The 27,475-nt window shown below is 41.2% G+C and overlaps 1 protein-coding gene across 3 annotated transcripts; it reads left to right on the top strand.

Moving 5' to 3' along the window:
• Nucleotides 1-27,135, top strand: FBXO3 (F-box protein 3). Of its 3 annotated transcripts, XM_063437393.1 has the most exons (12): nucleotides 1-130; nucleotides 1,903-1,992; nucleotides 3,771-3,934; nucleotides 5,894-6,008; nucleotides 6,476-6,680; nucleotides 12,838-12,883; nucleotides 13,077-13,161; nucleotides 15,138-15,260; nucleotides 21,447-21,562; nucleotides 22,323-22,513; nucleotides 23,239-23,281; nucleotides 26,219-26,306. In XM_063437393.1, exons 1-11 carry the CDS (start codon nucleotides 39-41, stop codon nucleotides 23,251-23,253), a joined length of 1,242 nt encoding a protein of 413 aa, XP_063293463.1. In that variant the 5' UTR covers nucleotides 1-38; the 3' UTR covers nucleotides 23,254-23,281; nucleotides 26,219-26,306. The 3 variants fall into 3 exon arrangements, with proteins under 3 accessions (XP_063293463.1, XP_063293462.1, XP_063293464.1); XM_063437392.1 differs by lacking the exon at nucleotides 23,239-23,281 and having other exon boundaries at nucleotides 26,219-27,135; XM_063437394.1 differs by lacking the exon at nucleotides 26,219-26,306 and having other exon boundaries at nucleotides 23,239-23,282.
• The last annotated feature ends 340 nt before the right edge of the window (nucleotides 27,136-27,475 follow it).

Below are 27,475 nucleotides of genomic sequence, written 5' to 3' on the forward strand. Positions count from 1 at the left end.
GAGGGCGTGCTGCGTATGCGCACTGTGTCTCCACCAAGATGGCGGGGGCTGGAGAGCTCTGTCTGGGGGAGCTACCTACTGACCCTCTGCTGCTCATCCTGTCCTATCTCGACTTCCGGGATCTCATCAGGTACGGGCAGCACGGGCTGTGTGTGTGATATCCTCCTGGGAGAGAGCGGCATGGACGGTCCCCGGCTCGCTGTATACAAATAAAAACAATAACATGCGGGAAACTGCTGCAGTCCTAGCCACTAATATCCCCTTCACAACAACCTCCCCCCTGTCTGCAATATTACACCCCCTGTCTGATACCCTGCCCCCTGTCTGCAATATTACCCCCCCTGTTTGATACCCTGCCCCCTGTCTGCAATATTACCCCCCTCCCCCTGTCTGATACCCTGCCCCCTGTCTCCAATATTACCCCCCCTGTCTGCAATATTACCCCCCTGTCTGCAATATTACCCCCCTGTCTGCAATATTACCCCCCTGTCTGCAATATTACCCCCCCTGTCTGCAATATTACCCCCCCTGTCTGCAATATTACCCCCCCCTGTCTGCAATATTACCCCCCCTGTCTGCAATATTACCCCCCCTGTCTGCAATATTACCCCCCCTGTCTGCAATATTACCCCCCGTCTGCAATATTACCCCCCCTGTCTACAATATTACCCCCCTGTCTGCAATATTACCCCCCCCTGTCTGATACCTTGCCCCCCGTCTGATACCTTGCCCCCCGTCTGATACCTTGCCCCCCGTCTGATACCTTGCCCCCCGTCTGATACCTTGCCCCCCGTCTGATACCTTGCCCCCCCGTCTGATACCTTGCCCCCACCGTCTGATACCTTGCCCCCACCGTCTGATACCTTGCCCCCACCGTCTGATACTTGCCCCCCCGTCTGCAATATAACCCCCCCGTCTGCAATATAACCCCCCCCGTCTGCAATATAACCCCCCCCGTCTGCAATATAACCCCCCCCGTCTGCAATATAACCCCCCCGTCTGCAATATAACCCCACCGTCTGCAATATAACCCCCCCGTCTGCAATATAACCCCCCCGTCTGCAATATAACCCCCCCGTCTGCAATATTACCTTCCCTGCCTGATAACCTGCCTCCTGTCTGTAATATTACCCCCCCCCCGCATGCTAACCTGCCCCCTGTCTGCAATATTACCCTCCCTGCCTGATAACCTGCCCCCTTTCTGCAATACTACCCTCCCCGTCTGCAATACAAAAAGTAAAAAAAAGTGACGTTATCTTGCTTATTTTGAAGTAACAAGAGTGTGCTCTTCACTTTGGCTGACAACTGGATGATCTTAGTCAACGCCAATTCAGTTCCCATAGGAAAACATTGGGAGGCTATTGCGCATGTGTGGCAAAACGCTGCGCTTCAACTCACCAATCAGCATCTCCTCATAGAGAGGCATTGCAAATCCTGGATAAACATAACCAAGCAGCAATAATTCTATTATAATACCACTAACCATTAATTTAGACACGTGAAAGGTCTTGTAACATACTGCATAAATTGCATACACTGGCACAGTGCTTGGAGTGGGTAAAGAAGTCTGGATTAACTGGCTATACTAAGAAAAAATAAATAAATTGTACAGTGTTTGTGAGGAGAAGTCTAATTTTTAGAAGTGAACCAGGATAATTTCCCATGTTTTACCTCATCACATGCGAAAGGAGAGGGGTACAAAATGGGTAGGAGTCCCTGGAATACTCACAACAGCTGGAAGGTGCAGTGGACCTAGCATTAGGCATAATATTACAAATCAAATTGCTGTGCTTAGTGTTTTTGAGGAAAGTGTGAACTTTGTAAAAGTTTTATTAAATGTTGCAGTAAGCCCCCCTCTTCAAGTATTTAGTTATATTTGTTTTCCTGTTTCTTGTATTTCAGTTGCAGTTTCGTCAACAGACGGCTAAACCAGCTGTCCAGCCATGACCCTCTCTGGATGCGACATTGCCGGATTTATTGGCTGGTGGCCAAGTAAGTTTTTATTTATTTTTCGTTTGTTTGTTTTGTTTTTTTTAAGCTGGGTTTTGGAAAACTGTACATTTTCCATGAACTCAACAAATATGTTGCTACTCTTTAAAGGGGGGATTCTCACTTGTGGGGTCTCATCATTTTTCAGCCAAACGGTTAAAATCGCTATTGAGACAGAAAGGGGTATTTTTATGATACTCTACACACTTATTATCCCTTAATATGGTAAACGTAGGGTGTAGGGCTGCACTCCAACATGGCTGTGTAATACAAAAGCAAATGCAAACATTTATTGACAGAGCTGCCGCCCACTCCTTGTTTTAAGTGTGTAGGGATTCATAAAAATACATGTTTCTGTCACATTAGAGATGTTTAACTTTTAGCAGAAATAAACAAGGGGAATTGTTAGTGTAGGACTCACCTAAGAGGTTTTCCCTTGACGTGACAGGTGAGCTTACACTTGAATGGCCATTGGATTGATGCTAAACAACCTCCAGTTTTTTAAATGTGCATAGGGATTTAGGATAGAGCACAAGTCATTCTTTTGTTTCTGTATATAATGTTGCATCATTTGTCTACACTGATCAGCCACAACATTATAACCACCTGCCTAATATCGTGTAGGTCTAAACAGCTGTCATGTGTTGAGGCATGGACTCCACAAGACATCTGAATGTGTCATGTGGTATCTGGCATCAAGACATTAGCAGCAGATTCTTGAAGTCCTGCAAATTGCGAGTGGGACCTACATAAATCGTATTTGTTGTTCCAGCACAACCCATAGACTCCCAATTGGAACGAGATCTGGGGAATTTGGAGGCCAAGGCAACACCTTGAACTCTTTGTCAAGTTCTTCAAACATTCCTGAACAGTGTGTGCAGTGTGGCAGGTTGCAATAACCAGCAGAGAGTGGTCACTGCCATCATTGCAATGAAGAGATTGTGCAACAATCTCTAGGTAGGTGATATATGTCAAAGTAACATCCACATAAATGCCTGGACCCAAGGTCTCCCAGCAGAACATTGCTCAGAGCAGAACACTGCCTCCATGGGCCTGCCTTCTTCACATAGTGAATCCTGCTGCCACCTCTTCTAAACGATGCACACACCCCCAGCCATCCAACCCGATCTAAAAGAAAAGGTGATTCATCAGACCATGCAACATTCTTCCATTGTTTCATGGTCCATTTCTGACGCTTATGTCCCCATTGAATGCACTTTCAGGAGTGGACGGGTCATTATGGGCCCTCTAAATGGTCTGTGGCTATGCAGCCCAAACAATGCACTATGTGTTCTAAAACTTTTCGATCGTGGCCAGCATAAATTTATTTTTGTAATTTGAGCTACAGTAGCTCTTCTGTGTTTTCAGACAAGACAGACTAGCCTTCGCTACCTTGGGCAACCATTACCTTGACATCTGTTCACTGGATGTCCTTGCTTGCACCACTTTTGGTAGGCACTAACCCCTGCATACCGGGAACACATGTTCTGACCCTGTCATCTAGCCCATCACCATTTGGCTCTTGTCAAAGTCACTCAGATCTTTTTGCTTGCCCATTTTTCCTGCCTCCAGCACATGAAATTGAAGGCCTTGTTGTTCACTTGCTGCTCAATATATCCCACCACTTGACAAGTACCATTGTATGGGTATAATCCTTTCCCCTGTCAGTGGTTTTAATGGTATGGCTGATCAGTGTATGTAGCATGATGGACAGATACGTTGTGTTCTGAAGGGTCAGTAAAGCAGGTAGTCTTTCATGAGTGTTGGATTTCTCTTATAAGGAACAAGAAGGCACCAAAGTACCAAAAATGGAGGGCAACATTCATAGATTACTACAACAACCTGGGCCGATATATAAATCACTATGCCACGTTGAAGGCCGCGTGGGATTCGCTCAAGGGGTTTCTTACAGAAAGATGTCCACGGATGCTCAGCTCACTGAACGGTCTGTATGAAGTTACCTGGAGTGTGCATATCTGAATTGGTTGTATTGTAGGCTTATGTATGTATATATCTAATTCTTTTCATTATCTATAGATATCATTTTTAAATTTTGAGCCTGTAGAATAATTGGCAGATATGTTCATCCATCCAAATATGGATTTATTTTTTTTTACAAATTTCTCGAATATTTACAGAATAATTCACAAAAGCGAGAATTGTAAGACATTCACAGAGTTATTTACTGAAGTTAGAATTCAAAGTGAGTTTCACATTTTAAGTCCAGAGTAGGTGCACTGAAAGCAGAGCTGACGTAGAGAATTTGTGCAGTCTGGCTGCTTTTGCCTTTAAATTCCCTTTGTATTCTCGTTTTGGTAACCCTGACAGAGTGACTTTCAAATGTAAAGCCAGAGTAGCTGAATTGGTAGAATTGAATTCCCAACAACCGTGATCGGAATATAATCTCCTGTCCATTTAATTTAGAGGCTTAAAATGTATGTAATCTGATATCTTTAATTTAATTAACAGGGAAATAAGAAACCGAAGTATGGTTGTATTTTTTGAGCTTCTTGCACTTTTCCATTTCTGCGACTTTCTTGGCGCTGCTTACCTCTCAGCCTCCCGCGACATCACAGATGAGCAATGTCCTTCTCTAGTGTGGTCCTATCCAGTGCTCCTCATAGAGGACCTAACTCACGTGCGCCCATTCACATTCCCCATAGGAGAGCATTGAATCCATGCTCTCCTATAGGGCTTTCACGTCATGTGATAGTTTTCGCGCCTCTAGTGGCTGCCAACTGACTTAACCCTTTTGAATTTGGTTTTGAAAAAAACTGCAGTCTTTTACATTGTAGGGTTAACAGGACAGGGAAATGTCACCCAGAGCACTTCATTGAGTTAAAGTGATTTGGATGACTCAAGTGACACTTTGCGTTTTTAATCCAATTCTTTCTAAAGACATTTAAGTTGGAGGAAGATGAATAATCACATCCTGAAATGTTGTTTTTCTTCTGATACTTTTTTTGGCAAGTCTGTATGTGAGTGAGAACGTGGGCGTTTATTGGGTTGTGTAATATTATAAAATCTAAACCACTGTGTGCATAAACAGATGAGTCAGGCTTAGACTTGGCCAAAATAGAAATGTAGAATATGAGCAGATTGAAATCTTCACTTTGGGGGAGTGTCTCTATCCATGGGCGTCTTTGCTTCTGGTGTATGAGAGATAAGACCCAATATAAGGTTTTGTAGAATGTTTCTTGGTGTTTCTGTACGAGACGTGCACACCTAAAGCAATTCATTAAGAATTAGTTTGCGTTTTTGGGACTTTGAAATAGATGAAATAATCTTCTTTCTTCTGTCTCATTTATAATTGTAAAGTTCCGTATCATGCCAGTTTCTGATGCTTGATATGATCTGTTTTTCTTTTTGTTTTTTCATCTCTATGTGAATGTATAAAAAACGGAAATGTATAGTGTAATTCAATTGTGCTTATGGATAGGTAAAGTGGAAACATTATTTATTTTTATATAATGTTGTCACTTTGCCCCTCTGGCTATATGCAGATGGTTTCTTCATTGTAGCTCGTTGGTTGAGCCAGCACTTGTAAAATAATTTTCCCTCTAGTTTTATATACACTTGTATTTTATTTATTTATGATGCTGTACAGTCATTCACACAGTTAAGTGACTGAGTCCCTTGAAATATCTACCTCTGTGATAAAGCAGGATTAGTCCCGTCATAGAAACCAAGTTTGTTTGGATCCCTTTTACGTACGAAGCTGAGACCGGAAACGGTTGCCTATCTGTACGTTAGGTGTTCCTATAGCACTTGTGATGAAGTCTCTTATTTGTATAGTGGGATTGGTGCAGCTATTACACTCGTGATTACGCAGTAGTAATTACTTCTATCGATAGTTTATCCTCCTTACCTGTAACAAAGCTAATATGTTCTTGCTTTTGCTTAGATGGAGTGAGTGACGAAGATCTAGATGCAGTGGAAAACCGAATAGGCTGCAAACTCCCAGAGGATTATCGGTGTTCTTTGCGGATTCACAACGGACAGAAGCTTATGGTTCCTGGGTGAGACCTAAGAGTTCATATCTGTCCTTGTTTTGAGGCTACTCTTGATTATATTGGACTTCTCTAGAGTTGCACTTCTTCTGGAATTTTCCTCCTATTCCCTATGCTTTAGTTCTTTTAGAAATACTGATAACCAAAACAAAAAACCTTTCTCTCGAAGACATATCACCTAACCAGTTAACATCCTTTCCCTGCCACATCTCCTGTTTGTCTTACTAATCCCAGCCCATCAAACATACAGTTTATATAATCGAGTATATGTAAATATGTGTAAATTTAAGATACTGTGGGTAATTCCTGCTTCCTTTTCTGTTGAAAACACTTCTTGTTCCTGTAAGTCAAATTTGTCTGGTTGAATATACTTGTATTTTGTTCACCCAATGTACAGCGCTCTTGGCACTTTTTGAATAATAAAATATTGACTGCACACTGGTCTAATACAATATTGTTTTGTGTTGTTCTCACAGGCTAATGGGCAGTATGGCTCTGTCAAATCACTATCGATCTGAGAACTTGCTGGACATAGACACTGCTGAAAACGGATTCCAGCGCAAGATGGGCCTTGCTTACTGTCTACCGATAACCATCTGCATCCACACTGTGATCAGTCAGTACATGGCTTTGGCAAATACTGAAGGAAGACATCGCGATGAGATCTTCTATCAGTGCCCAGTAAGGAGGATTAGTATAGTGACGTATTAGAAATCTTACTGAAATTAAAATAAATAACAATCCACTAATCAGCCACAACATTAAAACTGGTGAAGTGAATAACATTAATTGTATCGTTACAATGGTACCTGCAAAGGGGTAGGATATATTAGGCAGCAAGTGAACAGTCCATTCCTAAAAGTGGGCAAGCAAAACGATTGAAGTGACTTTGACAAAGGCCAAATAGTGATGATTCGATGACTGGGTCAGAGCATCTCCAAAATGGCAGTGGTTAGTACCTACCAAAGATGGTGCAAGGAAGGTGAACTAGCGTCAGCGTCATGGGCGCCCAAAATTAAAGTTCCATAAGGAACCAGGATATTTGGAGTGACAATAATGGATAGAGCTAAGCCGGATAACAGTGGAAGAACATGCCTATACAAATAAGTGTACAAAGTGCCGAGTGAAAAGAATATTCAATTAGATACACCTTCGCAGGCCAATGCTAAAATAGTGGTCTGTGACCGTTAATATATTGCTTGGAATACCATGCGTGGTGTATCTACTAAATGGTTAAAAGGAGAGGAGGAGCGTCCTAAGAGATAATCGTAAGGATAGATGTATAATCTGAACCACCTCCTGACTATCTCACATAGTGCTCCACTTAAGTAAACTATGTGTGGAGAAAATGTAGGACTTTATCTATTGAATAATATAACGATGAAACTCAGAGTACCGCTACACACACTAGGATTCTGCTTGAAGACAGATTGACAGCCTATATTAGCCAATAAAATAGACTAAGTCCAACTCTGGAGTGCAAGGACGCAACCTGATACTTTAATAGTATAGAAAAAAGTATCAGGTAAGCCTCAAGCTAGTCGGTAATGATCGAAGGATAGTTTGTAACTCATATTATTAAATGTAGCAAAATACCACAAGAAAATAATTGCGTACAAATCTGCCTGGTGATAGAAAAAGGAAACCGGATTACAATAAAACAGATATGCTGTCTAGATCTCCTTGGTGGGTCTAATTGCTAAACAGATGGAGCTATAGTGCACTGTTGACCCTCAGTAAATCCAAAATCAGTAAATAGATCTATGGTACATTATTGCCGTCGATTGATCTAAATATTAAATAAATAGATCAGAAGCACAAATTGGAATCTCTCAGAGCTCCCTATCTAAAGTGCCAGCTGAGTGAGCGCGAACTGTGAAATTGATTCTAAACAAACTTAAGAGCTAGGTCTAATGGTACCTATAACCAAAATAAACTGAAAATCAAAATAAGCGTTTTATTTAGATTTCTAGTTTATTTTGGTTATTTATTTTGGACTTTTTGAATATGGTGTTTTAGTGTAAATTTTATTTTGGTAGAGGAGCAGCTTCAACTTAGGATTCTGGGCTCAGACCTTCCTACCCTTGGGGGGTCTGGGCCTCGGACAGTGTTTCCTGGGTATCCTTAGCTCTTACGTTGACCAGTGATATATTTATTGGGGCGCATATTGGTACAATTTAGTAGATACACCACGCATGGTATTCCAAGCAATATATTAACGGTCACAGACCACTATTTTAGCATTGGCCTGCGAAGGTGTATCTAATTGAGTATTCTTTTCACTTGGCACTTTGTACACTTGTTTGTATGGGCATGTTCTTCCACTGTTATCCGGCTTAGCTCTATCCATTAAAGTCACTCCAAGTTAGGGATCGTCCGATTATCGGTTTTACCGATATTATCGACCGATATTCTGTATTTTCGTCAATATCGGTATCGGCCAATAGAGATACCGATATTGCCGAAAATACATACCAGGACCGCCGGGCTTGTAATGGACCTGGGGTGGCCCGCAGCAAGCTGTTACTTACCTCCCTTCAGCTCCCTGTGTAAATCTCGCGAGTCGAGGTGGCCGCAGAGCGTTGCCACTGGTCACCATGGCAATGCTCCGCGCAGCACGCTGGCCGCGAGATTTACACAGGGAGCTGCTGGGAGGTAACAGCTTGCTACGGTCCACCCCACTGCCCAGTACATGCCACTGGACCACCAGGGAATGCCATAGCCCTCCTCCCTGGCCAGGTAACAAGCGGAGAGGGTGGACAAAAAATAATATTAAAACCTATAAATATTAAAAATTTAAATTAAAAAATGGCCCCCTCCTCCCGCCCATTTCACACATTCCATCCCTTCACAAACACAAACACACACACACTCTGCATTATATACACACTACATACACACTACACAAACTCACTGCATTCACTTTATGCACACTACATTCACTATACACACTACACAAACACGCACACTCTGCATTCACTATATACACACACTACACAAACACACCCTGCATTCATTATGTACACACTACACAAACACACTCAGCTCCCCTGTCTAAACACACTGCATCCACTACATGTGGCATGTATATTTAGTGCATTTTAGGGATCGACCGATTATCGGTTTTACCGATATAATCGGCCGATATTCGGTATTTTCGGCAATATCGGTATCGGCCAATAGGGATACCGATATTGCCGATAATACCTCCCAGTACCGCCGGGCTCATTACAAGCCCGGCGGTCCTGGGGGGGCGGGCAGCAAGCGTTTACTCACCTCCCAGCAGCTCCTCCAGCTCCCCAGTGTAAATCTCGCGAGACCCGCGGCCAGCTCTGACGGCCGCGGGTCTCGCGAGATTTACACTGGGGAGCTGGAGGAGCTGCTGGGAGGTGAGTAAACGCTTGCTGCCCACCCCACCCCCCCTCCCCTCCCCCAGCTAAGCCAATGCCACTGGACCACCAGGGATTAACATATCCCCCCTCCCTGGCAAGGAAACAAGCAGGGAGGAAGGGACAACAAAAAAGAAATAATAATTAAATATATATTAAAAAAAAAAAATGTTTTTTAAAAAAATGCCCCCTCACACATACACTATTATTATACACATACACTACACGAACACACTGTGTATATAATTCAGTGTGTTTGTATAGTGTGTGTGTATATATAATGCAGTGTGTTTGTATAGTGTGTGTATATAATGCACACTACACAAACACACTGTATTATATACACACACACTATACAAACACACACTACATTATATACACACACACTGCATTATATATACACACACTATACAAACACACTGCATTATATACACACACTGCATTATATACACACACTGCATTATATACACACACTGCATTATATACACACACTGCATTATATACACACACTGCATTATATACACACACTGCATTATATACACACACTGCATTATATACACACAATGCATTATATACACACACTGCATTATATACACACACTGCATTATATACACACACTGCATTATATACACACACTGCATTATATACACACACTGCATTATATACACACACTGCATTATATACACACACTGCATTATATACACACACTAACTATACAAACACACACACTACATAAACACACACACACTATACAAACACACTGCATTATATACACACACACACTACACAAACACACTGCATTATATAAACACTACACAAACACACTGCATTATATAAACATTACACAAACACACTGCATTATATACACAGTGTGTTTGTGTAGTGTTTATATAATGCAGTGTGTTTGTGTAGTGTGTTTATATAATGCACACTACACACACACTCTGCATTATATACACACACTATACAAACACACACTCTGCATTATATAAACACACTACATTCACTATACACACAACACAAATACACACACTCTGCATTCCTTATATGCACACACTACACAAACACACACACTTTGCATTTAGTATATACAGCATTCACTTTACACACACTGCATTCACTTTACGCACACTACCCGCACACTACACAGACACGCTGCTTTCATTATATACACACTAGACAAATACACACTGCATCCACTACACAAACACACACTGCATCCACACCACTCACACTACACAAACACACACTGCATCCGCTACACACACACTGCATCCGCTACACACACACTGCATCCACTACACAAACACACACTGCATCCACACCACTCACACTACACAAACACACACTGCATCCGCTACACACACACTGCATCCGCTACACACACACTGCATCCGCTACACACACACTGCATCCACTACACGTGGCATGTATATTTTGTGCATTTACCTTTAGAAATAGTTTTTTATTTTCCAAAATGGTAAATGTACAGAATATCGGCAAATTATATCGGCTATCGGCCTGAACGTTCACAGAATATCGGTATCGGTATCAGCTCTAAAAAATCAATATCGGTCGATCCCTAGTGCATTTACCTTTTTAGAAAGTTTATTTTTTCAAAATGGTAAATGTACGTTATCGGCTATCGGCCTGAAAGTTCACAGATTATCAGTATCGGCTCTAAAAAACCCAATATCAGTCGATCCCTACTCCAAATACCCTGGTTCCTTATGTAACTTTACTTTTGTTGGATTCATATAGGGTTAGGCCCTCATAATTTGGAGGACATATAGAGACTTTACTTCCTTTTATTTTTTTTTTCTCATGGGTGCCCAAGCCTTATTGCTGCACATAAAGACAAAGGCTGGTCTTTCTGGTTCGATCACACAGAAGAGCTACTGTAACTCCAATGGTTGAAAAACTTAATGCTGGCCATAGTATGAAGGTTTCAGAATACACAACATATAGATGTTGTTGTCTGTGCATGGGGTTGCAGACTGGTAATGGTGCTCATGATGACCCCTGTCCACTGCTGAAAATGCCTTCAGTGAGTACGTGTGCATCAGAAATGGACCATGGAGCAATAGAAGAAGGTTGCCTGGTATGATGCATCATATTTTCTTTTATCAGGTGGATAGTTGGGTGTGTGTACGTCATATACCTGGGAAAGAGATGGCAGCAGGAGGAACTATGGGAAGAAGGCAGGCCAGCAGAGGCAGTGTTATGCTGTGGGCAATGTTCGGCTGGAAAACCTTTGGTCCTGGCATTTATATGGATGTTACTTTGACACGTACCACCTACCTATAGATTGTTGCATTGTTTGCACCTCTTCATGGTGTTCCCTGATGGCAGTGGCATCATCAAGCAGGATAATGCACCCTGCCACACTGCACAAATTGTACAAGAATGGTTTGATGAACATGACAAAGAGTTCAGGGTGTTGCCTTGGCCTCCAAATTCCTCAAATCTTAATCCGATTGAGCATCTGTGGGATGTGCTGGAACAACAATCCAATCCAAGGAGACCTCACCTTGCAACTTGCAGGACTTAAAGGATCTACTGCTAATGTCTTGGTGCCAGATGCCACAGGACACATTCAGTATGCCTCGATTAAGCAGAGTTGTTTTTGCAGCATGGGGCGGATATTACTAAACAATATTAGGCAGGTGCTTTTAATGTTCTAATGATCTATGGATTAGATTTTTAGATAACAGAAATTTAGACCCATGCAGGTGGCTCGCAAGCCAGTGACATTTCACAGATCCAGAAATTCAGCCAAAACTGTGGGAACAAGATGAGTGGAGTGCCAACTAGCCTATATAATGAAACCAGAAACAAAAACATACAATGCAAAACAGACATCCATGTGTCAAAGGTGAAGTGGTGGGTGGGGGTATAGAACTGCTGTGTACTGGCTACTTTGCAAGGGAGGCAGACCGTCCCGTGAACCATGGGGTCAGTTCTAAAGAATCTTTGATCTGCTGTTGGAGAGACGAGTCCAGTGTTAAGATGTAAGGTTTCCAACTCTGAACACCCTTTTTGGCCCTTGGATGTTAATCCAGCCCATTTTGAATGCAGGAAATTGTTTCTTTGAACAAGTAGAGGGATAGGTTGCTTCGACTTTGTGTAAGGTTCTCCTAGCCACCGCTGCTAGAAGTCAAAATAAGTTTTGCTGGGTAAAATAAGAAATATCCAAAATTCTGGTGTCAGTGGGAATTGTGGGAGTAAATGACGATGACAGTTTCTGACCATAGTGTTAAAATATATTGTGAAGTGTCTTTTTTTTTTTTTCTCGTTTTTTTTTCATGTTTAATATGTAAATTTTGTCACGCTTTTAGACGTTCAGTTTTTCAACCCTCCAGACTGCCTGTAATTGCAATTTGGTAAATCTGATTGTAATGCGAGATAAAATTTGGATTTGTAATAAATATTTTTTGTTCTTTGTTTAGGATCAGACAGCACACAGCCCTCATGTCATTGACTTGTTCATTACAGGTAGGGTACATTTAATGTATTTTTTGTATATTTCAGCAGATTGTTTGTCTGTAATGGGTGGTTTTCATAGTGTTTTCTGGTCTCACATTTCCAAATTCCCGTTTTTTATCTAACTGGGCTGAAAAGAATGTGGCCCTACGATGGTACTAACATTTCTCATTTAACTGAAACCATGTCTTCTCTGTTCTGTTAGGTACTTCATATTCCCAGTGGTTCACATCCTATGTGGAACGTGTTGTCTCAGGTTACTATCCAATCATCAGGGACCAGGTCTTCAGGTAGTGTGAACTGAACACCTCCTTTAAACAGCTTCTTTGTATCTGTTTCTGGAAGGGAATCTTCAGGCTGCCTGGTGGAATCTGGCTCTAGAGCTGCAGTGTTAATTACTCAAGGACTAAATGTCGCTCTCACAAGTTATCACAATCTAATGCAGAAAGATGTTTGGTCGTCATGGAAAAGAATACTTAAAGGAGAGATTGCTATGGTAGCACAAACTATCACTGGTCCTTAAAGGTTAGGACCATCATTTTAAAATGGGTTGAAACTTAGAGACAAGACTTTCCATTGTTTACCTACAGATTTGTGGGCATCTGGTGGTGTATGCTAGCAGGGCCATACGTAAAATTGTGGATAATTACTCACTCACACATGCTGTAATAAAGACTTAAATGGACACTATAGTCACCAGAACAACTACAGCTTATTGAATTTGTTCTGGTGAGTGAAATCATCCCCTTCTGGCTTTTTGCTGTGAACACTGACTTTTCAGAGAAAATGCAGTGTTTACATTACAGCCTAGTAATAACTTGACTGGCCACTCCTTAGATGGCTGCTAAAGCTGCTTCCTTGGGCAGTGCTGCAGAGTAAGCAGTACTGCCATTCAGTATCTCCTCCCTCTGCATGCAGACACTGAACTTTCCTCATAGAGATTCATTGATTCAATTCATCTCTATGAGGAGATGCTGATTGGTCAGGGTTGTATTTGACAAGTGCTGTCTCTGCCCCTGATCTGCCTCCTTGACAATCTCAGCCAATCTTATGGGGAAGCATTGTGATTGGCTCAGACCACCACTTCTGCTGATGACGGCAAACCGGGGCAGGTCAGAGGCAGAGCCAGCAGTTACTGACTTGAATACAAGTAAAATTTTACTATATTTAGGTAGGCAAAGGGGGCTTAAGGGAGCGGCTAGGTTGTGGCTTTAACACTGTAGAGTCAGGAATACATGTTCTGTTCCTGGCCCTATAGTGCTCTTAACACTCCTATCCCCTAAAACCGAGTGGCTGAGCGTGTTGTTCGGAGACTCCTACGTAGCTGGCTTGGACCAGAGCCATTGCAATTTAGTATTATTTTCCATATTGCATTGTGGAAATATCTTTTATTTTTATCTTCCAGTACGCTTGGAGAGCACACTATTCACGCAAGTGAAATAGATGTTCTACCTGAAAATATAACCGTATCACTAAAGTGTAACAAATAAATCTACTCCTGTAAATGTAACAAACAAAGAATCAAATTCCTCATGTGAATAGTAGTACTAGCCTTATAAGGCTTCTCCAACACCTAAGTAGAGTTATCAAATAGAATAAAGATGACTGGAATAGAGACCAGTAAGCACTATTATAGAATAGACAAAATCAGGTTAAGCTTTATTACAAATGGCCAGTTGACGAACCTTGATCTCATTTCTTTTTTGACATGGAATTTAGGATGTTCTGTAGCTATGAAACATTAAAGTGCTTTGTTGTGGTTTCACTAAAAACAACTAAATACTATAGTAGGAGAGATATTGTGCCGCAATTTACAAATGTACGTATTTATAAAATAATTGCCACTTCTCCATCATAAAAAAAACACACGATATATCAAGGGGATTTATTTAAGCAGATTTTTATTTGATTATTTTCAAAACAGTGTTTTTTGGGGGGGGGAAGGGGGGAGAAGAGTTTGCAGGTTTCTTTTTTTTTTTTTTTTATTAGTGTAAAAGAAATCTGCAGAGGGAAAATAATAAATTGCAAGTTTAAGCCCTCCTGGAAAGTGGCGATGGTGCACAACACCCTTTATAGAAGGACCGGTCGCTGTCCAGACGTCCTTGGCTGAGAATTGCTGGCATATGAGCCATTGACTCTTCCTAATTTAAACTTCTTAATATCGGTTTAACATACTAGGTTGGGTTTGTTCGCATGCCCCTGTAGTCTGCTGCCTAATTTTCTGTGTGCAGGAGATGCTTCTTACACACATGTGCTCGTCTTCCAGGTATGAACATGAGAGAGACTGTGTGGCAGTTACTGATGAGATCTCTGTGTCGGTGTCTACATCTTTCCTCCCCGAACTGAGCTCCATACACCCGCCGCATTACTTCTTTACTTACAGAATCAGGTGAGTAGAAAGACTGACATCCTGCATGTAATCATGCCATGTGAGTGTACTCAAGGTGACCATTCAAATGCCAGTGGTCAGATCAACAAGATACACTTATCAGAGCACTATTCAGACATCCACTGTTAATGGGAGACTATAAGCAAAATACACATAACTGCTTATTGTAGCTTTAGGTGCAAGAAAGCTTTAGGTGCAGTTCCTCCATGTGTTTTCTAGATAATTTTCAGGCAGTTGGAGGAAACAGGGTAAATGTGAGACAACTTCTGCTGTGTACTAATACATGATGGGAAGTGCGGTCTACAGTACCTAGAACGATTGGTGTAAGAAAAACTTTGGCATTTAATTTACTGTAAACCGTAGAACCCATCCGTCATGATCCACATCAAAGGTGCACACTGCTACTTAATTTCTTCCTATATTTACTTTTGTATAGTGGTACATTAAATGGAGTGCACTTACCCATGTACTCTCCTTATTCAACTACAAAAATCTGAATTTGTTATGGGAGATATCCCAGTTTCTCATGGTCTTTGCAAATAAACCTGTGCGTTTCCATCTAAAAGCAGAAAAGTTAGATTTCAATCTATAATTAGGATTTGATTAATAGTGTTTACTTTAAAAAACAGAAGCATTGATTTAACTACTGAAACTTACTTTTTTCCCTTCAGATTAGAGGCAGTGCTTATACCACAGGGGATATCCAATCTGGAGGGAAAAAACAGGCAGGCAAATCTCCAAACATTTAAACCCTCCCCTAATTACCTCCTTTCCCATAAGTAGCAGCTCCTCCTGATCATACCCAGTTCTTTGCCTGCCTCCGGCAGGGGAGGTTAGACAGGAGGTTCTCCAGGAAGCAGGTGAGAAGGGCTGAGGCTCTGGGGGCACTGCTTCCTTCATGTCCGGGTAAGTAGCCTTTAACACGCCGGACGGCGTGGTCCCTCAAGTTTTATGTTGCCGTCTAATGCCGTGCCAGGTGCCGGTCTGACGAAGGACGCAGGCGTGCGTCGGCTGGGAAGTCCTGCGGTGGAACGCACACACAGGTTGCGTTGCGTTCCACTAGGGAGTCGCGGAGCGCTATGCGCATGCGCAATGCGAACCTTGATTCAGGCGCCAAATTTGAACTGGGCGTTCTTTGGTTTCAGGACTTATATGAGCATTTACCAGCAGCAACCTCTGTTTGCCAGGAGCTCTCAGATCGGTTGTAAAGAGTGTTATCTCACCTGCCCTCCAACACACTCTCAGGCCATTTAAGGTAAGACTGATTAAGTTTTTAATTAAATGGGTCCTAGCCTGAATCGATAAGGAGAAAAATTTGATTGTTTTCCCTTTTTTGTTTTCTCTTTTCAGTATGTCTAATCCGGAAAATTTGGATAAAGTTGCTGAAAAGGGGAAATGTTCATCTAAAGCCAAGCATTTAATCTGCTCTGTGTGTAGCCAACCTATGCCAGATGGTTATAAAAAGAAACTTTGCTCAGTGTGTTCTAAAGAAGCTTCAGAGGAAGCAAAAAGAACAGAAATGTCTACTTTCCTCAGCTGGTTGCAACATAGTATGCAGCAAACATTTGTGGATATGCAGTCGGCTGCATTACAGTCAGTCCAGGCCTCGGTTGCCCAAGATTCGCAAGTTGTAAAACATGCTAAGAAAAGACTGAGATCTTGGGAAGCTTCTGATACTAGTTCAGTAACTAGTGGTTCTGAGTATGAGGAAATTTCAGGTGGTGATTCTTCAGATGAGGAGTTTGCCTTCCCAGATGAAGCAATTGGGAAATTGATTAAAGAAGTGCAGTGCATTTTTGGAATTGAGGAAACAGGGAAAAAGTCCAAAGTGTTTCCTTTTCTCCCACAGATTAAGGAATTGATTTTAAAAGAGTGGAAATTCCCTAGTCACAAGCCGTTTCTGTCTAGACATTTTAAAACTCTTTTTTCCTTAGCATCGGAACAAGACTGTAAGCTGGATACGGTCCCTGTAGTGGACGTTCCTATTGCTCAAATCTCTAAGAAAACTACTTTACCGATTGGAGACACAAGCGGGCTCAAGGATGTCATGGACAAACGCATTGACTCCTCCTTAAAAAAGTTGTTCATATCTTCTGCAGCCCAAGCTAAAGCTTTGATTACGGGGTCATCTGTTGCCAAGGCCCAAAGACTTTGGTTGGAAGAACTAGAAAAAGTTTATACGGGAGAAACTAAGGAAGACCCGGTAAAGCTATTAAAGAATATCAGGATGGCATCTGATTTTTTTGGTAGATGCGTCTGCAGAAAGCCTAAAAATTTCGGCCAAGAGTATAGGTACTTCAACAGTCGCCAGAAGAGCGCTTTGGCTCAAAAATTGGTCAGCAGATACAGCATCTAAGAATTCACTGTGTGACCTATCCTTTGAACCAGGAAGACTTTTTGGTTCAAAACTGGATGAATTGTTAAAACAGATGAAGGAAGGAAGGAAAGCTTTACCGGAATCATTTAAGAAGCAGTTTAGAAGACGTAAAGCGGAGTCGCTTCCCTCATTTAGAAGTTCCTTTCGTAGAAACTATTTCAGGGGTCAGCATAAAAAAGCCTTTGATTATAGGAAGAAGGAAAGATTTTCTGACAGAAGAAATAAAAAGTTATGACGCCAGGCCTGTGGGTGGAAGGCTGAGTCACTTCCTAGAGCACTGGAAAGGAACAACATCAGATCGCTGGGTTCTCACAGTGATAAAACACGGATACGCTCTAGAATTATCACAAGCCCCAATGGAAATGTTTCTATGTTCCGAGGTTCATTCTCTAGAGATGGAACTCTCTCTGATGCGAGAAGTATCGACTCTATTACTGAAAAGAGTGGTGGAAGAAGTTCCTCTCAAGGAAAGTTTTCGGGGCACCTATTCAAGACTTTTCTTGGTTCCAAAGCCAGATGGTTCGTTCAGACCCATTTTAGATCTAAAAGCCGTAAACAGGTGGATTATCAAAAAGAAGTTCCTCATGGAAACAATAAAGTCCGCTACTCTGCTTATTCATCCAAAAAGTTGGTTTGCGTCCCTGGATTTAAAAGATGCCTATCTTCATGTGCCCATAGCAGAATCCAGCAAAAGTCTTCTAGGTTCGCTGTGTGCTGCCGATCAGTAATCAAACATTACCAGTTCAGAGCATTACCTTTCGGCCTGTCATCAGCACCCAGGGTATTCACAAAGCTGCTAGTAGTCGTTTCAGCTTTTCTAAGAGGTATGGGCATCTCTGTCATTCCGTATTTGGACGACTGGCTGTTGATTGCAGAGTCCCAAGGTCAACTACAGCTAGACCTGGGGACAGCGATAGAATCGCTAGAAAAGCATGGCTGGCTAATAAATTTCAACAAATCGGAACTAGTGCCAGTTCAAAGGATCCAGTTCCTGGGTCTGATTTTGGATTCTATCGCAATGAAGATATTCCTGCCAGAAGAGAAGTAACTAAAAATCAAGCGATTAATTCGGAATCTCAGAAGAAAAATTGTGTTTTCAATCAGAGAAGCCATGGGCTTACTGGGTCTGTTTACAGCCTCAATCCCGGCAGTCGGTTGGGCAAAATCCAGAATGAGACCTCTACAAAGAAACATTCTGCAAGTCTGGAATCGACAGGAACTCGGCCTGGATGGGCTTATGAGGTTCAACAAGCTAACTTTGAGAAGTCTGCAGTGGTGGACATCTTCTCGATTCCTGCACGAGGGTCTGTCATTCCGGATGAAGTCCTTCACTATAATTACGACAGACGCCTCTGCCCATGGCTGGGGGGCCCATCTGGGAGACATCAAGAAGCAGGGGTCCTGGCAAGAGAAGGATATGAAAAATTCCTCGAACTTCAGGGAATTAAAGGCCGTGTGGATGGCACTCTTGGCATTTCAGATGCTTATCAAAGATCGACATATTCAAATCCGCTCAGACAATCGAACGACAGTGGCATATTTGAACAGACAGGGAGGTACGAGATCAACAAAGTTAGAAAGCCTTTGTTCAATGATCATGCTGTGGCCAGAAGTGCACCTGATGTCAATTTCAGCAGTTCACATTTCAGGGAAATTCAATGTGGTGGCAGATGCCCTGAGCAGGCATCATTTGAAACAAGCAGATTGGTCCCTGTCATGCAGAACTTTCAAGTTCATCACAGACCGCTTCGGTGTTCCGGAGATAGATCTGATGGCTTCCAGAATGAACAGGAAGACAGGACGTTTTGCATCCCTAAATCCAACAGACAGGCCGGATATCATAGATGCCCTGTCAGTTCCATGGAAGTTCAACCTGGCTTATGCCTTTCCGCCAGTAGTGCTTATTCCCAGAATACTTCAAAAAGTAAGACTGGAAAGTGTACGTATTATCCTTATCCTTCCATGGTGGCCAAGAAGAAGTTGGTTCTCGGTTCTCCTGAATTTTCCAGGGGCCACATTTTGGAAGCTCCCACTTTCAAGAGAAATACTAGAGGACGCCATGGTGCCTCTGCCGACCCTTCGAAGATTCCATTTGACGGCCTGGTTTCTGAACGCCAGATTCTAGAGAGCAACGGTCTGGATACTGAAGTGATAAAGATCCTGTTGGCAACTAACAAGGAATCTACTTCAAAGATCTACGCTAGAATTTGGAAGATATTCTGTCAGTGGTGTTGTAGATTTAAAGTCAACCCTGTTTCCGCATCCATCCAGAAGATTCTAAGTTTCCTTCAGATGGGATTTGCTAAAGGTCTTAAACCTGCTTCATTGAAATTGCAGGTTTCTGCTATCAGTTTCTTCTCCCTCAGATGCTTGGCCTCTAATATTCTGATTTCGAGGTTCTTCAGAGCTCTAACTCGTTTGGTGCCCTATGTTAGGGAAACCTATCCTCCCTGGGATCTTAACTTGGTTCTTTCAGCGCTTTGTGAGCCGCCCTTTGAACCATTGGAGGAAGCTTCCCTGAAGATTATTTCGTTAAAAACTGTCTTTTTGGTGGCTATTACATCAGCTAAAAGAATTTGTGAGATTCAAGCTCTTCGGGCGAATTTTCCTTTTTTAGTTTTCCATCAGGACAAGGTGGTTCTAAAGCTCGATCCTTCTTTTATACCTAAAGTTTTTCGGTTTCGAACGTCAACCAGGAAGTGGTCTTACCGACTTTTTGTCAGAATCCATCTAATGCCTTGGAAAGCAAATTTCACTGCCTAGACGTAAAGAGATGTCTTTTACAATACCTAAAATCTACGGAATCCTTCAGGAAGGATAATAGTCTTTTTGTCCTATTCAGAGGCACTAGGAAAGGCATGAAGGTTTCGAAGAGTTCTCTGGCTAGATGGCTGAAGGATTGTATTCTGTTGGCTTATTCCAAGAATGGCATGGAACATCCAGGCCCTATAAAGGCCCACTCTACTAGAGCGGTTTCGACGTCTTGGGCTCTCCGAGCAGCTGCATCTCCCTCTCAGATTTGTTCGGCTGCTACTTGGTCCTCTCTCCATACTTTCTCAAGACACTACAAGTTGGACATACTGGCCTCGGAGGATGCTGCTTTTGGGCGCAAGGTGCTTCAAGCTGTAGTGAAATGAACCCGCCCTCAGGATCTGCTTTATTATATCCCTGTGGTATAAGCACTGCCTCTAATCTGAAGGGAAAAACATAAATTTTACTTACCGTAAATTTCTTTTTCCTGAAGATTAGAGGCAGTGCTACATTCCCGCCCCTTTTTTCTAATAAACTCAGTAATTTTGCAGCTATTTGGCTTATGTATTTTCTGGGTATGATCAGGAGGAGCTGCTACTTATGGGAAAGGAGGTAATTAGGGGAGGGTTTAAATGTTTGGAGATTTGCCTGCCTGTTTTTTCCCTCCAGATTGGATATCCCCTGTGGTATAAGCACTGCCTCTAATCTTCAGGAAAAAGAAATTTACGGTAAGTAAAATTTATGTTTTTTTTTTCTTTAAACGGTAGCTAACTTACCTAGGCCCTCTTTCCTTCTAAATGACGGTCTTTTATCTACTAGTTTCAAGCTAAAGGAACTGTATCCTCATTATTGTAATTCCTTTTTCTGGAATGCCAGTCTCCTTCCTTGTAATTTACCTCTTCTTCATTCCGCCTGCCTGGTTAATGTTAAATTAATGTTGCGAATAACTGTAGGGTTACCGTTTTTTTTTTTTCCCTCTCTATTATATTCAATTTAGAAGTTCCTTTTACCTGTTAAAAAAAAAAAAAAAAAAAAAAAAAATGTTTTATGTCTGGTAGGCTTGAAATGTCCGCAGATGCATTGCCTGAAAAAGCGTGTCAACTTGACAGCCGCTACTGGAGAATAACAAATGCCAAGGGGGATGTTGAAGAGGTCCGAGGTCCAGGAGTAGTAGGTAATGATGGCTTCATACATGTCGAATACAAAATACGATTTCAGGCCTAGAGGTAAAATATGAAGAAAAAAAAATCATGTTCTGCCACTACTCTGTTTTGGCCTATATTTAAAATGTTGCTTATCAAATAACCACTATATCCTGTTTAGAGTAATGGTCTCATTGGGAATACATGATATAGATATATATAGATTGATTGATTTATTTCCAAAAATAAGGCTGCCCTCACGGTCTTCATAAAATCCAAAAATGCTAAATAAAATCCACGTTTCAGTCCACATGTAGGACTTAACTCAGGATCAAAAGAGTGTGTGTGTGTATATATATATATATATATATATATATATATATATATATTTATATTGCTTCAGCCGGTGTTATCTGTGCTGTGTTTTGAAAGTAATCTGTAGAGCTTACAAATTGCTAATTACGAGTTGTGTACACCACACCGGTGTGCAGCACAGTGGTTTAAAGACAGTGCTCTAGCGGACAATGTAATTTTCTCCAAGTTAATTCTAAATACACATATTGCAGTTTAAAGACACATTGCTGTGAGTTTATGGTTGAGAAACTCTGCTATATGTCCGAGCACAATAAATATTTTTGAGTTATCAGATGAGAGGAACAGACTGATTTGGGCCCAAAACATCCCCTTTGTAAAGATAGAGATTTAGTAGGTCTGTGCTACTATTGCGTAACCCATTAAGCTTTGTGTGGCACCTTGGTAGTAATAATTTCCTCTGTAATTGTGCTATTTCAGGGGATTACCCCGAGCTCAGAGCAGGCCGTGTTTATGAATATACAAGCTGCACCACCTTCTCCACAACGTCTGGCTACATGGAGGGATACTATACATTCCACCGCGTGCATAAGAAATCAGAAGTCTTCACTGTTGCCATTCCCCGGTTCCACATGAAGTGCCCTGCTTTCAAAGTGTCTACTATTACAACTGTAAGTATCATGATGGATTCACTAGTTGTTCCTTTTTAATTCAGGACGCGCTGGTAAATCTGATGGCGAGCGCACTACCATCAACTTTTCAGTTTACCGTTTTTTGTTTTGTTTTTATCATGTTAAAGTGTTTGGTGTACTTTGGCTCTGATCCACCCTCTGGAAACAAAGAAGGGTGAGGAAAAAAAAACTCAAAAAGGAAGTGGCTGGTAGCTACCATCTGATTCTGGTTCTCCTATAGAAATAAGTGGGAGATGGACTACCACCACTAATAGTGCACGCAGACATTGGGCAAGGCTTTCACTGTTGTATTCTTTGAAAGACAGTTGAGGAGAACTTTCCCATTGAACATCTACACTGACATAGCAATGCTATTAAGTGCCACACACTGAAACCAATCTGGCTGTTTATGCACATGCAGTATTGTTGAAGTACAGCTGTATGCTCACTACTATTACAGCCAAATAAATGTCAGTGATGCCGGTAGGTGTATACTAGCAGCTATATATCCTCCTCCTAGTTTTACTAGCATGTAAAATAACCTGCAGTAGAACAGTGGCTTGTTCTGAAAAGTCGGCAAAGAGGTGTAAGGTGTGGAGTCACCAATGGAATGTGTCTGTGGGTACCACTGGTTTCCATGGTGATGGACTCGCTCTTAGTACTTTGCACCATATTTCAGAACATGGCATTTTGATAAATCACACCCTTTCATTTTATCATTACAGGCATGGCCACACTGATTGCACAGAGATATAAGCTGTCTGTCTGGTGAGATTACATGCTGTCTACTTAGTTCTCTTTAGAGACTGTTGAATTGTCTTAATTATTCCTACTACTAACTTGGAATCGCCATGAAAACTAGTCTAGAAAAATGCAAATATTGACACTATAAAATATATATTTTTGCGTAAATATTTTTATTAGGAGTAAGAGTCAAGTACAACTTATTTTATGTCCCACATCCGTGGCATATCATTTACAGGCAATTCAATTCTGCAAAACAGGAAAAACATTTACAGATGTCCCTACGTTACCATCCAGCTCCAATAAGGGTCAAAGGAAAAAGAGAAGCATTTGACATTAGAGCAGTCCTTAATGTCAACCTTCCAAATATCCATTATTTCTCCACCTGAACAATCTAAAGCCATTAATGGCATCAAATTTTAATTGTATTAAAAAAGAAATCCGTAATCTAAATTTTTTTCAAAATTTTTTTTTTAATGTATCGATGGAGAGGGGTGGGTTCTGAAAGATGTAGTAATAACTTGTGTAACAACAAAAAAAAAAATCATTATACTCATTAAAAAAAAAAAAAAAAAAGTCATACAGGTAGACATTTCTAATTATACATAATCACCACTGTCTGAAACTATAGGATTTTAAGTTTGTCAAGAAAGTCTGACACGGGATACGCTCTGTGCAGCACCTGTAGGTACCACGCTTTATTCATGAGTTGCCTGCTTCCTATTTCATTTCGTAGTCAACTCTTCCATGTCATGTATAAATGTGAGTTTAGCTTGGAGATTCTCACTGTCCATTCCCTCCCCCCCCCCCCCCCCCCCAGTAGATTTTTTTCTGCATTACAAATCTTATATAATTTACGTGTAATTGGATACAAGTTGAAATGATTAGTATAAAGGTGTTTGACAGGCAACATATGGCTTTGTTTTATCTTAAATCTTAAAGGGACCCTATAGTTACCAGAACAACTACAGCTTAATGTAGTTGTTATGGTGTCTGTCTGTGCCTGAAGGCTTTTTAATGTAAACACTGCCTTTTCAAGGAAAATATAGTGTTTCTATTACTGCCTAGGAACAACTTCAGTGGCAGTCACTCAGATGGCCACTAGAGGTCCTTCCTGGGTCAGTGCTGCACAATGTGCAGCACTGAAGTTCAGTATCTCCATGCACTTCATGGAGACGCTGAATGTTCCTCACACAAATGCATTGATTCAATGCATCTCTATGACAAGATGCTGATCGGTGCAGCATGCAATCGACTCCCAATGCTTTCCTATGGGCAAGCATTGAATTGGCTGAGATTATCAAATTTGATGATCTCAGGCAAGAAGGCTTTAGTGGGGGCTGGGTCAGTCGCGAGGAGACCCAAACGGCGCTGGAAAGAAAGGTGAGTAAACCAACCTTTTTAATGGAGGTTTAGGGGAGCTGTAAATGTAATCACAAATAAAAGTACCTTTTTCTTATAAGTCGGCAACCAGCTCACAATCCCACCACATGAGTTACATCCTCAGAAACCACCTCTGTCTCTGTCGAGGTCATTTTCCCGAAGTTGTAAAAATGCTCTTTATGAGACTATTTTGATGTCTTTTGGTTTAACTTTTTTTTGAAGAATAGTGTTTTTTAGAGAAGACTATGCTTTAGTGTTCACCGATCTATCTATTATTATCAGTAATTAGCCGTGACAGATTAAACTACAAATATATATTTGCCCAGAGATGATTTGGCAGCAAGTTACAGCTAAATACTGGCATGTAGTTCACTTAGAACTCCATGCAACTTTTCACTCTTTGCTTGGAGACAGATTTTTTTTTTTTTTTCAATTTGACAATTTTTATTTTGTCATAGAACGTGTTTGGGGTACAGAAAGGAAAAAGGGGGAGGGTAAGCAGTTGAGGTACATCGATCTTATACATATCTTATACATTTAGGAGCAAAGCCCGTTGTTCATACTTGTGGGAGTTCCTTCCCTAACCTTTAGACCTTGGTCGTGCTCCTTGTCAGGTTTGTCTTTCCCTCACAACCGTGGGTTTAGTACGGGGTGGGGGAGGGGGAAAACATGGGGATCGGGCAACTAGGGAAGAAAGGGGGAAGTAAAGGGGGAAATAGACCACGGAAGCCCCATGTCTCTCTGTTTCGCTTGGAGACAGATTTTTAAGCATTATCTTGAAAGTTAGATTTGGATGAAATTGTATGATTTCAAAGCTGGCAAACCTATTGAATGTCTTTGTTTTAGGGTTATTTGATATAGTGAGAATTCAAAGTGTATTTCAAATAAAATTGCTAAATTGGAAATATTCTCCAAGTCGGCTAAGCTTCCAACTTTATTTAAAGAAACACTATACGGTTAGGAAAACAAACATGTATTCCTGACTCTAGTGTTGAAACAACATTTAGGTGACTTGCCCTCCCCTCCCACTCCCTGCCCACTTAGAAAGGGTTCAAACTTAACTTATTTCCAGGCCTCCACAGATCTGCAGGTGTTGGCCCCGCCCCCTATCTGCCACTGTTACTGACATAAACAGTATTAATATCAGCCAATCCAGTGCTTTCCCACAATAAGATGCATTGATCCAATGCAGAGCGTGGAGATGCTGAATGTGCAGCACTGCCCCAGGAAGCACCTCCAAGGCTTTAATGTAAACACTGCATTTTCTCTGAAAAGACAATGTTTACAACAAAAAGCCTGCAGGGCCTGACTACACTCACCAAAACTACTACATTAAGCTGTAGTTATGGTGATTATATTGTCCCTTTACGTCTAAAATGTGACTTTTTTTTTTCACATTGAATTTGCAACAATTCTCACTTGAGTGAATATACAAGAATGTTCGCATCTGTTTTACTCCATGCCAAGTGCTGTATTTGTGACCATGTAATTTAGAAGTGCTTTTTAAACATTCCTCTTTAAGTTGTCTATTTTATAGTAAGAGTAACCTACTGCTTTTTCTTTTGGATTTTGTTTCAGGAAGAAAACTACAACCATTGCTTTCTACATGACGATGATTCTACTGACACAGATGACTATGAGGATAGGCGGAGGGTTTTCGATATGCCCAATCCACCTGTCCACTGTCCACGTTTTACATGAGCAATTCCCTCTTTAATGTGGGTGACATTGAATACAAAAAGCATACTTTGCAGCATTTTGTGCAGTATTCTTGTGCTTTTTTTTTTTTTTTTTTTTCCCGTTTCTTTTCTAACTTTCCTTTCTCTGGTGGGTTTGCTGTTCAGAGTTGGATCGTCTTGTGACATCATCATTGCTCTGCGCTTCTGAAAAAAAAACGCTGTCATTGCCCAGGATAACAGCTGGCCGCACTGCTTTTTAATCCATTTGTTTAGACGTGGTAGATTATGTGAAATGATCTCCTTTTAATTTAATTATAATTTCCGCTAATAAATTTAAGGAGATGCAGTTTTCTGTGTGGGGGAGGGGGGGAGTTTTCTCATATCATTGTTGATATTTACAGGGATCGTCTAATGGATTCAAATGAATGCAGACTTTTAACGTCTGTCTGCAGTGCACCATTATAGTGAAAACTAATATTGCATTTATAGGTTTATACTTCTAATCGTGAGATAAGCAGGTCTTCTGTAATACAGCAATGTCCCAAATGTGCATTTAATGCCTTTCAGCAATTATATAGGCATGGCTAAAAACATCATACTAGGCTGAAAATGTAAAAATAAAAAAACAAAAAACAAACTGACTTGTACTTTGTGCGTAACAGTGGATGAATATTAACATTTACTATTCAGTCCTCTTTTTCCCAGAATATGAAACGTGTAAAGACATTTGTCTGCGCAATTCAAAATAGACCCTTTTTGCATAGCTTTTAAAGGTGTCTGAACTTGGGATGTAATAAAGTTCACATAACAACATGTAAGTTCTGATGGCTGGGTGACTGCGTGACCGCTCACACAGAAATGTAGTATGCAGTCTTACACTGCCTGTAAGAAAGGAAGTAATTCTTGAAAACAAAAGTATTTCAAAACGTAGGCCTCGATGTACTATTTTGGATAAGCTTTTTAAATGATTTCTTTTCTCAAATAATAAACTAAACAAAAATATATATATTAAAATACCAAAATGTTGCCTTTTAATTTTGCCTTCTCTTGTCTGAAAATGCAATCTTTTAGGCACATACACAGGTTGTCTCACTTCTCCCTTCAAAGTTGTAACCACCCCTACTGTACATTGGTGTCTTAACCCCTTAAGGACACA

The sequence above is a fragment of the Pelobates fuscus genome, chromosome 12 (assembly GCF_036172605.1).
Source record: "Pelobates fuscus isolate aPelFus1 chromosome 12, aPelFus1.pri, whole genome shotgun sequence".
Classification (NCBI taxonomy): domain Eukaryota; kingdom Metazoa; phylum Chordata; class Amphibia; order Anura; family Pelobatidae; genus Pelobates; species Pelobates fuscus.

Bases quoted from the DNA above. Each gene is read 5' to 3' on its own strand.
- FBXO3 (XM_063437392.1), top strand. From the start codon at position 39: ATGGCGGGGGCTGGAGAGCTCTGTCTGGGGGAGCTACCTACTGACCCT. The intron at 131-1,902 runs GTACGGGCAGCA...CTTGTATTTCAG, and splicing joins GACTTCCGGGATCTCATCAG to TTGCAGTTTCGTCAACAGAC. The intron at 6,009-6,475 runs GTGAGACCTAAG...TTGTTCTCACAG, and splicing joins CAGAAGCTTATGGTTCCTGG to GCTAATGGGCAGTATGGCTC.